The sequence below is a fragment of the Puccinia triticina genome, chromosome 2A (genome assembly GCF_026914185.1).
Source record: "Puccinia triticina chromosome 2A, complete sequence".
In the NCBI taxonomy this organism is placed as follows: Eukaryota; Fungi; Basidiomycota; class Pucciniomycetes; order Pucciniales; family Pucciniaceae; genus Puccinia; species Puccinia triticina.
The window spans coordinates 5268785-5284671 of NC_070559.1; the positions used below are offsets into that span (position 1 = coordinate 5268785).

At 45.2% G+C, this 15887-nt stretch overlaps 3 protein-coding genes across 3 annotated transcripts; 2 read left to right on the forward strand and 1 right to left on the reverse strand.

The window, feature by feature from the left end:
• Positions 1-586: 586 nt before the first annotated feature.
• PtA15_2A575 (uncharacterized protein) lies at positions 587-1569 on the forward strand (the record flags this gene model as incomplete). Its single annotated transcript, XM_053166608.1, has 5 exons — positions 587-668; positions 807-866; positions 943-1086; positions 1218-1361; positions 1463-1569. 5 exons carry the CDS (start codon positions 587-589, stop codon positions 1567-1569), a joined length of 537 nt encoding a protein of 178 aa, XP_053017813.1.
• Positions 1570-8632: 7063 nt separating this feature from the next.
• Positions 8633-13973, forward strand: PtA15_2A576 (uncharacterized protein; the record flags this gene model as incomplete). Its single annotated transcript, XM_053166609.1, has 9 exons — positions 8633-11518; positions 11594-11994; positions 12080-12275; positions 12355-12501; positions 12584-12656; positions 12731-13256; positions 13382-13546; positions 13622-13786; positions 13877-13973. 9 exons carry the CDS (start codon positions 8633-8635, stop codon positions 13971-13973), a joined length of 4656 nt encoding a protein of 1551 aa, XP_053017814.1.
• A 469-nt stretch (positions 13974-14442) lies between these two features.
• Positions 14443-15637, reverse strand: PtA15_2A577 (uncharacterized protein; the record flags this gene model as incomplete). Its single annotated transcript, XM_053166610.1, has 4 exons — positions 14443-15171; positions 15255-15361; positions 15422-15503; positions 15572-15637. 4 exons carry the CDS (start codon positions 15635-15637, stop codon positions 14443-14445), a joined length of 984 nt encoding a protein of 327 aa, XP_053017815.1.
• Between the last annotated feature and the right edge of the window lie 250 nt (positions 15638-15887).

Below are 15887 nucleotides of genomic sequence, written 5' to 3' on the forward strand. Positions count from 1 at the left end.
TATAGTTTCAATCTTTCCATAAGCTGCATCACACCTTCCTCGACATATCGAGAAGCAGCTCAAGTGAATTGATGAAGAGGATTTCTACATTCTCATCTACTCTCTGACTTAACGAAGTCCCTCTATTGGAGGGGGGCGCCGTCCCGCAGAAACCCTCCGAATCTACTCTGTTGGCGCTAGTTGATTTCTATTAAAATTGAACCTGTTTACATCTTGCCCACTTGTGTAAGGGATGTCTGTTGTCGCGATTTGAGAGAAGCCTTCGACCACGCGTCCTCCGTTATGAAACGGCAACTGGTGTTGTTGTACATACTTTCCCTCAGGGTGGTCGTGGGCATTCATGAGTTTACACACCGCACACAGCGAGAATCGTTGGCAATTCGACAGGAACCGGAGAAGAGGACTCAGAGTGAAGGTGGGCTGTTTGATCCGGATACTCCCACGATGGAGTGGCTGCGGGACAGCATCCCCCCTTAAGGGGGAGTGAACAACTTCGACTCTCCGTCTTCCCGAAGCAACCACACAACCTCCGATCCTCGCTTGTTCAGCTCTACATACCCTCGACAAGATTGATCCCCAGATTACGATGGCTTATTACTCGGCTGGTGGCCGAGATCGGCTCTATCTGGGATTCTTCTTGATCCATGCCATCAGTGCGATTTGTGTCGGTCAGTCTCTCCAACCCGCGAAATCAAAATGTTAGACCGGCCTGATTGATCTGGTGCTTTGACCCTTGGGACGGGCGATCGGCCGATATTATGCTGCTTCTTTCGAATCCTGCCGCATCGTCGTGATTGGACCGGTAGACGTTCAGCCGCTTCTTCCACCAGCGCTTCAGCTAGATGTGTTTAAACGACTTCTGGACTGTAAGCACCCTACTCCACTAAAAATGACGCCTAGTAAAGAATATTTGCTAAGAAAATTCATTTGGGCGTGTACCAGTCTACTTGGAGAACACCTCTGACCCCCTGATGCTCAGCGCACGTTTGCAGGATCCCAATTACCTGTGGTTTCGATGGTTCTTAATCCACGAGGCTCTCTTTTTCATGCCATGCTTTATCTTAGGCATTCGAGGCTTACTCAAAGGTTCATCAAACTTCCGTTTGGCATATCCTATATCCTGCTTGAATGATTTTCTCCCGCTCTTATCAACATGGACTGCAGCAAAGCCAAGAACCAAGCATCAATCTAACTTTTAACCCCTAAACAAACCTCAGGTACACCGAGCATTTACCCCATTCTCTTAGCCTATGCCGCTGCCGCCTCAACTACGACGGCAACATGCTTCGTGGTACTTGTCTTAGGCGACCATAAAGTTCCGCTCACCCCGACACAGTTCATGTTTCTCCTAAGTGCTTATGGTGAGTGGTATAAGCGCCAGCTATCTCGATTATGTCAAGACTGAATCCTCCGTTTGCCACAATGATTGACTCGGTGTATCGTCATCGACTCGACCTACAAGGCCCCTTCTTTCTGATACCTGCTGTCATGCTCGTCGACATGTACCATCGAATCCATCGTCTGATCGGCCCCGATCCTTCCAAACTCAAGGGCAAGAAAAAAGCATGACCAAAAAAACTCAAATCAGGTCGTTAAAAACGGAATCAATCGCCCCTGAACCTTATATACCAAGGCTTGAATAAGGAACAACTACGATAGTAACTACTTGCAAAAATCAGAAGACTCGATTATGAAAAGGAACATGATCTCAGAACATACTTGGGATATATTATAACTTGAATACTGATCATGGTGTACCACATGGATTTCAATTGTGATTATACTATGAGTTTCCTGATATAAATTCACAAGACTACATGCCTGAAATGTTGGGATGGAGGGGCCATGCTTGTGGAAATTAGAACAACAAAATAGCATTTTTGGCGGGGCCCAGTTTGGGTTGAGTGTTGCTGCACAGTCACAGTTTGCCAATAGCAGGCACAATTTGATGGTAGTGCCAAATCTACAACCAAGGATGAGCTGGGTGAGGAAAGCTGTCATGTGAAACTTTGGTGTGATCTCTTCAATTAAGCAAGCTGTGCTGAAGGTTAAGAAGACACATAGGCCAATTGACCTGAAACTCCTGAAGATTGGATTGATATACAATCCAATCAATCAGAAAAGACTCACAACTGGCTTTATGCTACCACTTTGTTGGCAATCAGCACCTGCTGGTGTGGTTTACACTTTTGTTCTGGATGGAAAAATTCAACAATTTATGGTTGGCATAAATATAGCCATTTGGACTTGGGTACCAATTTGAATGGTTGGCACCCACACTGCCAGCATATTTGGCTGGGTTGAAGTCATCCCAGTTTAACTGGGATGCACTCAACCAATTTAAACTTGGTTGATCTCAACCAATTTAATATAAACCCAAGGGGGGTACCTTGGATTTATATTTCATCAGTTCAGATCACCCAAGTTTAAATTGGTTGAGTGCATCCCAGTTTAACTGGGACAACCTCAACCCAGCCAATTGTGCTGGCAGTGCCAGGTACCACCAGGTGTGTTTTTGTGCAAAAAAGGAGACCAGTCACCAAGTAATGCACCTGGCTAGCAGGGCAGGTACCAGCAGTACTTGTTCTTTATTTTTCAGTTGAAATCACTCTCAATGTGACCAACCCAACAGGAGACCTCTTACAACAAGCTATGCCCAAGGTAGTGTTCCTAATCCCAACTGCCCCAGTTTGGGCCAACATGTATGATCCAAAAGGGAGTCCCCTGATGATGTACAACAGCTCCAAATCAAGATACAAGACCTCTGTGGACCAGTGTCTCAAACCAGCCATGTAGGAGGCCGGCACACTCCAGTTGGGCTTTGGAAGCAAGACCCAATCCAGCCCTCACACCTTCATGATGCCTCCCCAGCAGCAAATTCAGGGTGGCTGCCCAGAGTGGCTGCCATGGAGCCACCTGAAGAGGATGGCAAATTTCATTCTGTGCAGGAAGTCAATGATCAATGCAGAAAAAATGGTGGACCTGATGGCAACACATGTCTGGAAACTTCACAGAACCCCAAAGACTATTTTCTCCAACCAAAGAAGTGTATTCATTTCTCATATCACCTGTGAATTAGACAACTGCCTTGGGATCATGCTCCACCCCAGGACCAACAGACAGTCAAAAATTGTAAACAAGGTGGCGCAGCGGTACCTCTGCCGGAATGATTGGGAGCCACTTCTTGCAAAAGCGGAGTTTGGTTACAACAACAAATTGACTGGAGTATCCCCATTCAAGGAAACTTGTGGGTTCAAACTAACATATGACGGAATGCCATTGGCAGAGCAGTGTGTGCCGGTGGTTGCAGAGAGACTCCAAAAGCTTGAAGAAGAGAAGACAGAGCTCAAAACCTGTCTGGAAGTGGCACAAGAGGCAATGAAAATCTAATCTGACAGGGGAGTGAGGGACACACTGTGAGTAGAATGTAACATTGGCAACAAACTTTGGCAAGCTACCCCAGCCCCAAACTGGAACTCTGCTGGCTACAACCATTTCTAATAGCTAGCAGAATATCCATGTCTGCTTACAATCTGACCCTTCTGCTCTCCATGCAGGGAGTACACCCAGTCTTCCATGTTTTGGTACTCCACAAACACAAGTTAAATGAAGTCACAGAATGGCACTGGCAGACTCCGGAACCAGTCACCAGGGGAGATATGTTCCCACTCCCCAGGGAGTGCCAGAGCTGAATTTTATGTGAGTTTTGGTTGAATGTGGGCCTGATGCGGATTGGTAACTCATCCCTAAATGAATTGTAAAGTGGATGTAGAAGTGATTCAAAAGTCAGTCAGAATTAATTTGGGACTCAACACAATGTTGTGTAGAATTCTCTTGTTTTCTGGGTACAACTGAAGGAAAAAATGTGATGAAAAAATATTTCACCCAAATCCAGCTCATCAATTGCTCCTGTTTACTGATTTTGAAGGATAGAAAAGCAAAATTGACATTCTCAAATGTAATTCCTCTGAAAAAATGGGTTTCTTGTTATTCACATTATATGCCCTCATGTACAAAATTAAAGTAAAATTCAACTTGGCACTATTGGGTTCAGAATTTTGGGATGTGATAATGCTGAAGTAAAATTAGTGACACCCATTTTCTTGGAAATGCGGGAATTAATTTGAATTTGGCTAAAAAAATGGTGAAAACCTTTTTTAATAGGGTGAAAGTCTGAGTTAAGGTTGGACTGCGGTGCCATATGGAGGCCCTGGCATGCCAATAATGCCAACAAAAAATGAAAAACCACATTTCACGCCCCTGAAACGTCAAAAGTGACACGATTCTTTCAAATTTTTCCAAATTATGCTCCTGGCCTGCCATACTTGCCAGGTACAAACTGATCTCAACCGCCATAAATGCCAAGTTTCAGGATGCTCCGCGGTCTCATGGGTTTGGCCCGCCAATTGTGCCACAACCATGCCCCCAAGATGCCAGATGTGCCATTGTTGTTTTTAACTTGACCATAGCATGTGGTGTTTCATCCACCCCCCTGCTCCGATGCACAGTTATGGCACAGACCATACATTAAATGAGAATATGCCCCTCTAGCTACTGTTACGCTCTGCCAACATGGCTGCCTGGTCAATGAGTGGGTGATGGGAAGAGCTCTCCCAGTGGTCCAGAGGTTTGCCCTGGTGGCGTTTCAACCCCCTAGCATGCTCCCACAAGCCCTTGTTTGTTTCAAAAGCAGGCTTGCTTCTCGAATCTTCCCAGGGGGGTCTGCTTGCCAGACTCAAGTCATTCGTCGGACTCTCGGACTACCAAGCCAAATGTCCCAGTGGCTGGCTCTATCTGAGGTATGTGAGCTTCCTCAACTCCAATCTCCTCTTTTTTTTGCTGAAGCTGAGCAGCCGGCCCGGTGAGCCTCCGGGTCGGCAACACCCAAAGCAACGCCGGTCTTGGATTTATTGGTGCTCTAATGAATTCTGGGGAGGGTTAACATCGTCCACAGGGGTTATATATGATACTGCAATAGAACAGAGGTTGTATATGATGGCCAGCCACAACTAATGATTATATCATACGTGTCTGGTAGGGGGCCTTCCATACGCAATACACTGCTGAAACCATTGGAAGTTGGGGAGGGATCAGAATATTACAGGCTGTTTTTGTACCTGTATGGCAAATTTGGCGCTTGGATTCATTCAAAAATGGATTTATCATTTTCAAAAATTTATTTTTGTTTTTTATTTGTTTTGGCATGATTGGCGTGTCAGGGCCTCCATAGTGCCACTCCAGTTTGGCCAGATATCCTTGCCTCCTCACAAAAATGATCTGATGAATTTTGCTTTTTTTTGCTTTTCAAAATTCACATGTGCACATGCAAGTGAACTTTTTCACACTTTGCTAATAGTCACCCTGATGTACGCGCGTACATTGATGTGGAAATATCACAGGATGGGCCTTTCACAGCCACATGAAAAGTAAAACCTTTGTGTTGAGACACCAATTGTCCCCCTGATGGCGAGTACATGAGGGGGACAATATCACCTTTCACATCTCCATGAAAAGGACACACTGGTCATGGAGCCAAGAAATGCCTATATTCTGGATGAGTTCTGGATGAATTCTAAATGAGTTCTGGATGATTTCTTGGCAATTTATGGTTTATTTCAGGATGATTTCAAACTGATTTCCGCAGCTGACTTCCAGTCTTTTTCATACCTATCCAATTTTTATTTACCAAAGGCCTGCAGCACAGTTATGAAAAAGGTATGGTAGGGTACTCCTTGGGGAGGGGGAAAATATCTCCCCTGGTGAGTCACAGTAGAAAGCAAAAACAAGTGGAATTTGGATGGGATTTTGGATTGTAGGCTGAGAGGGAGGATCCTTCAATAGCTTGTTAGTTGGAGCAGATTTGGACCAGAGGAGAACTTGTGGGAACCAGAGGTAAGCTTGAAGAACAGGGATCCTAACTGTGTGTTTGAGCTCCAAACTGGGGGTTATTGATCATATGGGAATACAGGATTCAAGGGTTTCAACATTTGGGAGAAATGTATTTGTATTAGTCAATTCAACATTTGGGAAGTGGCAGGATTCTATTGTACATAACTGGGCCAATGCTGGAACAGATAAAATAAATGGAGGGTATATGGTAAACTTGATGGCTAAAAACAAATAATTGTGGTAAAATTGATGGCTAATTCACCAGGAAAAAAATATAGTCACTTGATGGCAAGTGACATGATGCAGCTTTGGTTTCTGCTCCAGAGCTGCTCCAAGTCTGCTCCACCAGCATTTGTAGAGCTTTCAGGACTGCACCAGAGAACTCAATGTGGCACAGTTAGCTGATCCTAATTTTTTCCCAGGAACAGCTGATGCTCATCAAATGCTGAGCAGTAGGCATTGGCTGAGCCTGGGCCACAGCTGAGCATTGGCTATTCTCAGCCTGATACAAAGCCAAGTGTCAGCTGGACCAAGAATATTCCAAATCTGAGCATCAGGTTAGCCAATAATAGTCCAAAGCTGAGCATTGGCTGAGCCAATGATAGTCCTAATCTGAGTCTAAGCTGAGCCATGACTGGACTCAAGTTGAGAATCAGCTGGTACAGGACTGGTTCAAACATGAGCATGAGCTGGACACCAAAGCTGAGCATGAGCTGGCAGCCAAAGCTGAGTATTGGCTGACAAGAAATGAGGATTAGTGGTGCCCAGCCAAAACTGAGGATCTCCTGTGGAAATTTTGAAATGTAAGTAGATGGGGGGGGGAGATGTGGTTACACTGTGAAAAAAAAAAAAAACGGAAGAAACTGCTGCCAGTTGACATGCAATATTACAAAGGTGCATTTGTAGTATTGCGTGTCAACTGGCAGCAGTTTCTTGAGTTTTTTTTTCACAGTGGTTAGATGGTGGGTAGCCCACTGGAGCTGGCATGATGTAACTTGTCATCAAGTGACTATTTTTTTTGCTAGGGTAAAAACAAAAAATTGGACATGTAGGTATGCATCTTCAATGAAAAATGTTTACCATATACACTCCATGTATTGTATTTGTTTTGGCATTGCCTGGGCTTCCATAGGCACATGCTACATGGTGTGGGAACATGTTAAGTGGTCCAGGCACATGTAACATGTGTGTGCACAATGTGAAATTTGTGTACACCTCAGGTATTCTCTCTTGTTTCCGGTTGAAATTGAATGCCTTTGGATACTACCAAAGCTGTAACAGATCCAATACAATACAGTATTGCTTTTTTATCTGTATCATATTGGATAGGAAAATACACGTTTCTTGCCAATTGTGTATTGTATCAGGTATTCCAACACATGTATTTGTATTGGATTGTGTGCCAATCCAATCAAAATTACTCCAATACATCATGTATCTGTGTGTATTGGAGCGCCAATACACAGAAATTTATTTCTGTGTATTTTATTGGTTTTGCAATACAATACAGATACATGTATCAACAGCAAAAACAATTACAGATACAATACCAATACCTGTATCGTATCTGTTACAGTGTTGATACTACATAGTTTCCCATTGTTTAAATTTCCAATAGTCCCTCTGTAAAAGGAGGGGGGATGCCGGCCCACAGGGATCCTCCAAAGGAGGGACTTTTGTGCTAAGTCAACCCTGTAGCCTGAGAGAATTAGGAAAATAACATTTTTCAACTTGCTGACGTAGCAGTGTCATTTCTCATTGGGTGATTAGTTGTGGGGGGAACAAATGATGCACAAGACCTTGGAAAATCTTTCTACATATTTCTCAATTTTTTGGGGGGCCTGTGGTGGCACTCAACTTCCCTTTTTTTGATCACCCTTAGTGCTGCTTAATCCCATATTACACAACTTGCACTTCACAGAATCCAAAACTCACAGGTTTACAACAATGATTTTAGATCAAGGAAATGGGGTGAAGAGGTGGGAGAACACTACAGAGATAGGGATAGGTTGGGGAAATGAAAACTACTGGAAAAAAATCAAGAACAGGTGAGTGAGAGGGATTGTAAAAAGGGGTTCACCAACACTACAAGAAAAAGTAAAGCAAGTGCCACCAGTTGACATATGAGAACTCTAAGCAATCTGTTAGTGGAACTTAAACCTTTGTCATAGGTTGCCTTTTGCCAAGCTTCAATGCACGGTCACCGTGCATGATGCACAGCCGCAGTGACTGTGCAAAAAAAAAACTGATGTTTGCTCGAGCGCAGCTAGAATGGAAGTTACAGAGGATTGTGTTGCATGTCAACTGGTGGTACTTGCTTGACTTGTTCTTCTAGTGCAAAATCCTTAATTCTCTCAGGCCGCGGTGCCGGTGTCCACAGTTTGTAAGTCACTCCGGTTGGCACAATGCAACATTTACAAGTGTTTTACCACTCTACCGGTAGGAGGGAGGTACTCAGTTAAGTTAGCCCACAAAGGCGCAGCCACGTTACCACAATGTATTATTTATGTAATTCATCAATCTAATCCTGATCATGGTGGTGTTTGAAAGTTTCTTTGTCTGAGCTGAGCCGCAATTTTAAGTCAAAGGAGGCGTCGGAGTGCGGGTGCGGTACCCGAAACCCGCAAGGTCGGGGATCGGCACGGTGGAGTATCAACCCGTGACGCGCCCACTTCCACCAACCTAAAGTTCCCACCCTGCATGTCGCCCTCCCTCCTACCACCACCTCATCTCCTTCTCGAGCATGGACTTCCCAGGATTTCATCTAAGATCGCCCGACCGACTTAGGAATCGTTTCGAAAAATCCGACGAAGATGAGGAAGCTGTCAGTCTACCAGGCTTGCCTCCCGATCCTACTTCATTCGCTGAAAGCGTCGACGATCGCCGTCCTCGCGATATATATGACGTTGGCATCCCGATGAATACTACTATCTACACTCCTGCCGCTATTCGTACCCAACAGAATCGTTCTGAAACCCAAAATCGTCGCCCAGCCACTCAGAATCATACCCACCAAACTTATAACAGGTTTACACCTAAGCCGGGTCCATCAAGACATCAACCCACCAATACTGACCAGCCTCAAATAATCATCGAATCTCCACTCACGTCAACCCCAGCTACCGCCCACCCGCCCCGTCACGCCCAAGATTGGCTGCGTGCTAACTCACCCAACAGCAGCCATATACCTCAGACCCAAAGTCATCCTCCAGACGTAGGACTTCTGACTAGCAGCAGTGAAACGGAAACAGACCAACCTCCACCTAACATCCTCGATGATGATTCTTCAGATGACGATCAGGGCCATCTTTCGTCAAAATCGCTGGGAGACTTGAACCTATCTGCGTTGGACGATCTAGAATCACGATTCGATGCCAGCCAATCTCCAGAAAATCCGCGTCAGAAGAACCCTAAAGTCTATTCGCAGAAGGCGGCATCAACCGAAGCACCGAAACCGAAATCGTGCTTATCATCCTCATCAAGCTCACACTCCACCCTCCAGGCTCATCTATCGCGTACCAACTCTCACGACCGAGATCTTGCGGGCAACAAAAGCCCTCATGATCCTTCGGGCAGCCAGCTCACCAGTCCCGGTGTTGGACGCCGGGATTCATTTCGGGTTGAGGACTCATTGACTCTAGATGAGATTCGTGAAAGTTTCTCGCGAGAGATGGGTCCTGAGTTTACCGGGTCCAAGAAAGCTTTGTTTGGGAAATCTCCTGCTTTTCAGCCTGAACCGGTTCCTGACCGAGATAACCGTCGTCCGCAAAGCATCTTGAAGCCATCTAATATCCACAACCGCATGGGAGCCCTTTTAAAGACCGATAACAAGTCCATGCAGTCACAGATGCCCTTCCGCTCCGCACGGCGCCCTTTTACGCCCAAGCGGTTGACTGAAGTTGCCGACGATACCACCGACTTATCTGTACGCCCTAGAAATCAATCAAACCATATCAATCATACTCAACCGGCCCACATCGCAGAAAGTGAAAGTGAAGCAACCTCATATGATCTGACCACCTTTCCGGGAGCTCGCCAGCAGAACGGTAATTCTTCGCTATCATTCGCGGAACCATCTCACAAATTCAACGGAAACAAACTGAACTCCTTCCTGCACAATCTCAATGGTCATTTGTCGGAAGAGAATCACCAAATGGTGAATGCTTTGGCTGAAACAAAAGCACAGCTTGCCCAACTGCAAATGGAAAATCAATCTCTGCGGAGAGGTGTGATCCCACCTCATTCAGATGATGACGGCGTAACAGATCGCAGTGGCGTGATGCAGGATCACCTGCAGCGCATGATTGACGTCCACGAGAGTATAGCCGAACTCCAAAGCAATTTCAATCCAGCCCAACTCGAAGGCGATCCCATGTCTCAGTCGGAGTCTGCTGCTCAAAACCTGCTGTCTGAGCGCCGTATTCACCGGCTTGAGAATCAACTTCAAGAACGAGACGAAGAGATAATGGACATTCGAAAACAGCTTCTAAATAGGTCTCCGCCCAACTCCTCGTCACTAACGCAGATTTTTGACTTGAAAGATTGCATCAAAGATTTACAAGCAGAGCTAGCAACGAAAGAGGACGAAGTCGATCAACTCAAGGTCCAGCAAATCCATATCGCAGGGCAGCATGCCAGTACGGTGGCCGAGCAGTCAGCCAAGCACGAGAAGGAATTAGCCGATGCACAAGCGACATTTGATTCGAAGCTTGCAATGCTGAAAGAACAAGCTACGGCACTCATACAGGAGAAGGACAAACAGCTTTTCGATATGAATTCTAGGTATAAAGAAGTTCGTCGCCTGACTGGCGTCAACGGAAAAATCCCGGATGAAACGAAATCAAATCAATCCAAGAGCCAACCCAGCTTTGAAGCTCTCGTGACAGTAAAAAGTGAGCTGGAACAAGTCTTGAATGGGAAAGGGGATCAATCCGTCGGCCGATCTGCTGAACGCCGTATCCGAATGCTTCACTCTTGGATTCAAAGCGAGATCTCCAATAACGGACAACAAACCAGTCAAGATGACCCGGAACCTGCCAAGCAAAAGGAAGTCAGTCGCCAATTGTCTCAAGAAAAGGAGGAACTTCGGGCCAAAGTTGAGGAACTAGGCCTAGAGTTATCCGAAAAAGACCATAGAATCGAAGCATTAGAGGTCTCTTTGAAAGATTCCGAAGAGGCTCGCAAGGCTGTAGAACTTGATTATGCCCAGCTTGAAGCTCAATTTGACGTCTTGGAAGCAGAAGCAATAGCCCAGCAATCGACCATCTCAGGCCTCGAAGCCAAATTATCTCAAGCCCTAAAATCCACCTTCTCAGATGTCTCATCCACACCTCGTCAACGCAGCCCTGGGGGACAACCTGCTAAAAACACTTCTGAACTTTCTAAGGCGCAAGAGGAAATCAATCGGTTGAAAAGCTTGATCAGCCAATTGGAGAACGCTGCTACGTGTGAAATCCAAAACATGAAGATCGAAGCTTTGGAGACCCACCGACGCGAGCTTGAAGAAAGGCTAGGCTCGCTGCGCAAGCAGACATCTGCATTGATCAGCACGCCAAGTCGGTCATCATGCCACTTTCAATCGATTATTAGCATGCGTACCCCTAAGACACCAGGCAAAATGCTAGGAAATGTACGGTCCTCTTCCCCTGTTTTCCAATTTTATTTGACTTTGGTCCCAATATCTGATTTATTTTATTCGGAACAGATGACTTCGATACTGGCAGGCGATTCAGGGGATGAAACTATTGTACCCATGCTCAATCAGATCCACGAACTTCAGCAACAAGTTGAACAACTCCGACATCAACTCGATTTGGCCAACAAGAATGTCGACCACAAGTTGGTTAAGCTCGCTGAAGCCAGCGAAAATGCAGTGAAAGTGTCAACCGACGCGATAACGGCCCGAAGGAAAGCCGATGATTTTGAAGAAAAGGCTCGGAAACTCGAAGAACGATTGGATAAGTTGATTGCGGACAATGGTACCATCGCTCAAGTCAAACATCGCTTATCAAACATCGCTTGCCCTGACTGTGGAGAAAGGTTCGACGCAAATCAAATAGTTCGCTTCAGAGTCATACCTGAGACGCAGGAATTGGAATTCACCGAGTGAGTTTTATCATGTCCAACCGGTTGACTCAATTGGTCATGTTCATTTCAGTGCTAACCAAGGTGTAAATAAATCTTCCTGAAGGCCACCCACTGAAAATGACACAGAGGACCACTCATCGAGTTTGAAAGTCAAATTGATGGAGCTGGAGGCCAACCACCAAACGTCTAAGAGTGAGATTATAAAGTTGAAGCGTGATCTCGATTCAAGACTCGATCAAATTGAGCAGCTTGAATCGGACCAAGCAAATCGGGACCAGGAAATCGAACAATTGCAGAATGTATGTGATCTCCCTTCGCATCTGCTGACAGATACGCATGCTTTACAAATTATCTGAACAATATTGGCTGTTTCAATAGCAACTTTCTGAGGCTCAAGATGAGATTGAAAGGGTTTTCAGGAAATCGAAAGAAGAGCAAGAGCGACTGCAAGAGAATGAAAACCAGCGGGAAGCTCTATCCAATGACAAGCATGATCTCGAAGATCAACTTGAAGCAGTAAATCTTGTGAGTCTTGAATACTTTGGTTATTTCCTTCCGTCCATGATGGCTGTTTCTGATGTGTATCTGTATTTGACACCCCCTTAAGAAATTGCACGAAACCGAAGCTCAGCTCTCTCGAGTTACCGAAGCGCGCGACTCGATGGATGCTGAAGTCCGAGGTAAGTCACTCCTGTGATAGATCGGCAACTGCGGGGTGTGTTTTTTGTCTGATTTTCTTTTGTTCTTGTTGCAGCTCTTCACAAGCAGCACAAAGACTCCTCTGCTTCGTCGCTTCAAATTGACCAACTCCAAGAAACCATCTCGAAACTCGAGACTGACAATGCAGAATTCGCCGAGCAACATGCCTCGCTCACGGCCGAAGTTCGTCAACTCAAGACTGAGCTCGAGCGGAAGGCACACATGATTGCCAATTCTGAGAAATCGTACCACCGGATCCAAGCGACTCTCGAAAAACAGACGGTTGACTTCGGGCAACTACAGGACGAGTTGGAGAGGAAGAAGAGCGAGATTATCGGCCTGAATGGGACGAACAATAATTTCCTGAAAGATACCAAGGCTCTTCGAAAAGAACTCATCAAAGTTAAAACCGAGGCTCAAGATCTTGACCATCATGTGCAAGAGTTGAAAGATCAAGTCGATCGTCAGGCATCAGCTGCGACCAACTCCAAAGAAACAACAAAACTTAAAAACGAGTTATCGCTGTGTAAAAAGGAGTTGAACGAATTGAAATCTCAACTATCACATTGTGACCATGGAACGTGAGTATTCCTTTGTGTCCGAGCCTAAGTCACTGCGAGACCCATTCAAATGGATTGAGCGATCAGCAACTAATTTGAATGCTTTTCCTCTTGCTGCCTGCGACCCCGCCATCAATGACAACCAGTGAAACCAGACAGGAACTTGACCAAAAACATAACACTGAATCCAAAGGATTGTTACTCAGGATCAGGTTCTTAAAACTCATGTTTACTCGAGAGAGTCTCTTCAGGGCCGATCTGGCTTGTCAAAAGAAGCTAATCATGTTGAAACTACGTGAGACTGAGATTCGGTCAGTCGCGTCCTTTTTTTCTGGTCCTTTCTATGAAAAAAAACTGAACTGACTCCGTATGACGACAATTTGCAGAAACGAAGCGATCCAAGTCGCCTTGTCTAACTTCGGCCTACCATGCTCGCTATCTTCCGGCTCTGATGACAACCAACACCCAGGAAATTTCACTTTACATCCGAGCTCGACTGATCGATCATTTAAAAGTGTCGCACTCGCTGTTCGAGCGATATGTAAATTGAAGTAAGTAGCTTTTCCCTTTTTTGCTCTATCAAATCGATTTGAAACTTACTGTTGGTGTGATACACATGAAACTGGATCGTGTAATTACAGAATATTATCGAAGAATTGGAATAAGGAAGTAAAAGTAAAAGAGAAACTCAAAGAGGCCTATCGCGAAGTCAGAGGTAAAGACTTCATCGGTGATTGAATTCCATTTGAAGTCTCTTGAAATGAGAATTATCTACAAGATCTTTTGGCGCTTCATTTTGTCTCTCTATTTTCTCATACCCCAAACAAATTTCACTTCACCTCCGGTTGTTCCCGTCTTGTTTTTCTTCTCAATATTGCGACCAATACTTCGTAATCTTCCTTACATACATACCTACTTTTCTCTCTCACTCTGTATAAGTGCTTTTCATTGGGGACTCAATTTCGAATCCTCTTTTCTTTTGGGTGGCCCCTCATCTAGATACATATAAATACATCACATATATCACTTGGCAGTTGTGTATTACCTTGTATTTTTCTTTTTTTGTTTGAGTTGGGTCAACTCACTCACATTCCAATACACAGTAATCATGGTATTTTGGATGATATTTCTTATCATGTTCCTGTGCCATACTTCCAAACAGATGCGGTGCAGAGCTTTGATAGCTTTGAGACAGGGAAAGCGGTTCTCAGTCAAATGGTGTAAGTTCTGAGACGGTCTTAAGCGTTACCCGATGGATCAATGGGCTATCAGAGGAGATGATTTGAGGACAAAATGATTTGATAGCAGCCGACAGGATGTATTTGGAGTCTGCCCCTGGGCCTGTCCATACCGCACTCCAAAATTTCCAGGTCCGATCCTCCTGGTCATTGAATGAAGCTACTAGCTGAGATGATCTGTCAGGTAAGATGAAGCCCTGCTGCATCATTGTAGCGTCGGCGGACTCGAGAGGGCCCAGATTGATTTCCGGATGGCTAATTAGATTACTGAGACTGATCGAGCAAAGTTCCATTCTTAATCCACACCCTAAGGCCTTGATGATCGACTCTTTGAACGTCCAGATTTGAAGTAACCCATCCAAGACAGAAGCCTCTTGGATATCTCTTGGATTCAAGTCGGCTGTTCTTTGGCCGATCAGCTCTTTCTCCTTTGGACTCAGATGTTCTTCTAATAATGAGCGAAAGTCTTCTACGGTTTTCTCGCTTCTTGGGAGCTTATATTCCATCACATCCACCCCTATCTCGTGGCTTTCTTGACGAGTATTAATACAATTACTACTACCCCGAGACAGTCGAGTTTCTGGTTGATCACTCTTGATCGATTGAGTCAATAATTCTTGACTGAAACAGCACGCCACCATGCACCCATCGTGGGAGATATTGAAATGGAACCGACAGTCAGGCGGGAGTTCTGTGTCCTATAATCCGACAAGGAGAATCTTTTTTTTTAAAAAAACAGAGAGAATGAAAAACTATCCAAGTTGGCCAGCGATAAACGTACCAAGTACGGCTTGCCATCCGAATTCGTCGAGAACTTGATTCGACTCCAAGGGATTGAATAAGCTGAACAGACGATCTTGTGCACTAATAATTTCCCGACCAGTGATCCTACAAAACCCACATTAAAAAAAAACCAACTACCGGACATGATAAGAACGGCTCACTGACTTTTGGCATCGATTCGATGATGATAAGAACGAATTTTGGCTTGGATTCCAGCAGAGAACAGGTTCAACGTGTTGTCCCATTCCTACGCGTTTCACAGTCTGTCATTAGCGCATTCAGATTTCAGATGAAGAACAAAATATGTACGCTTACCATTGGATCAGGATCCCAACCAGATATATCGACGATCCACGTTGATACACGAAGCGGGGTGACCATTTGCTCAAATGTATTTATGTGATGTGTTTGACGATTGACGACATAGGCGGCCGATGATGTCTTGGCCGGGCCGGGCCGGCAAGGCCCACGCCACCAACACCCAACTCCATTTACCTTCCGCGCATCACACTTCCGGTAGCCACCCATCAGCCATTGACTAGTCGAGCTCTACGCAATAAATAAGGAAAATATACCTGCTGCTGCATCTTCGGTGCTCTATAATTTTTAATCGGGCGCCCACCACCGAACC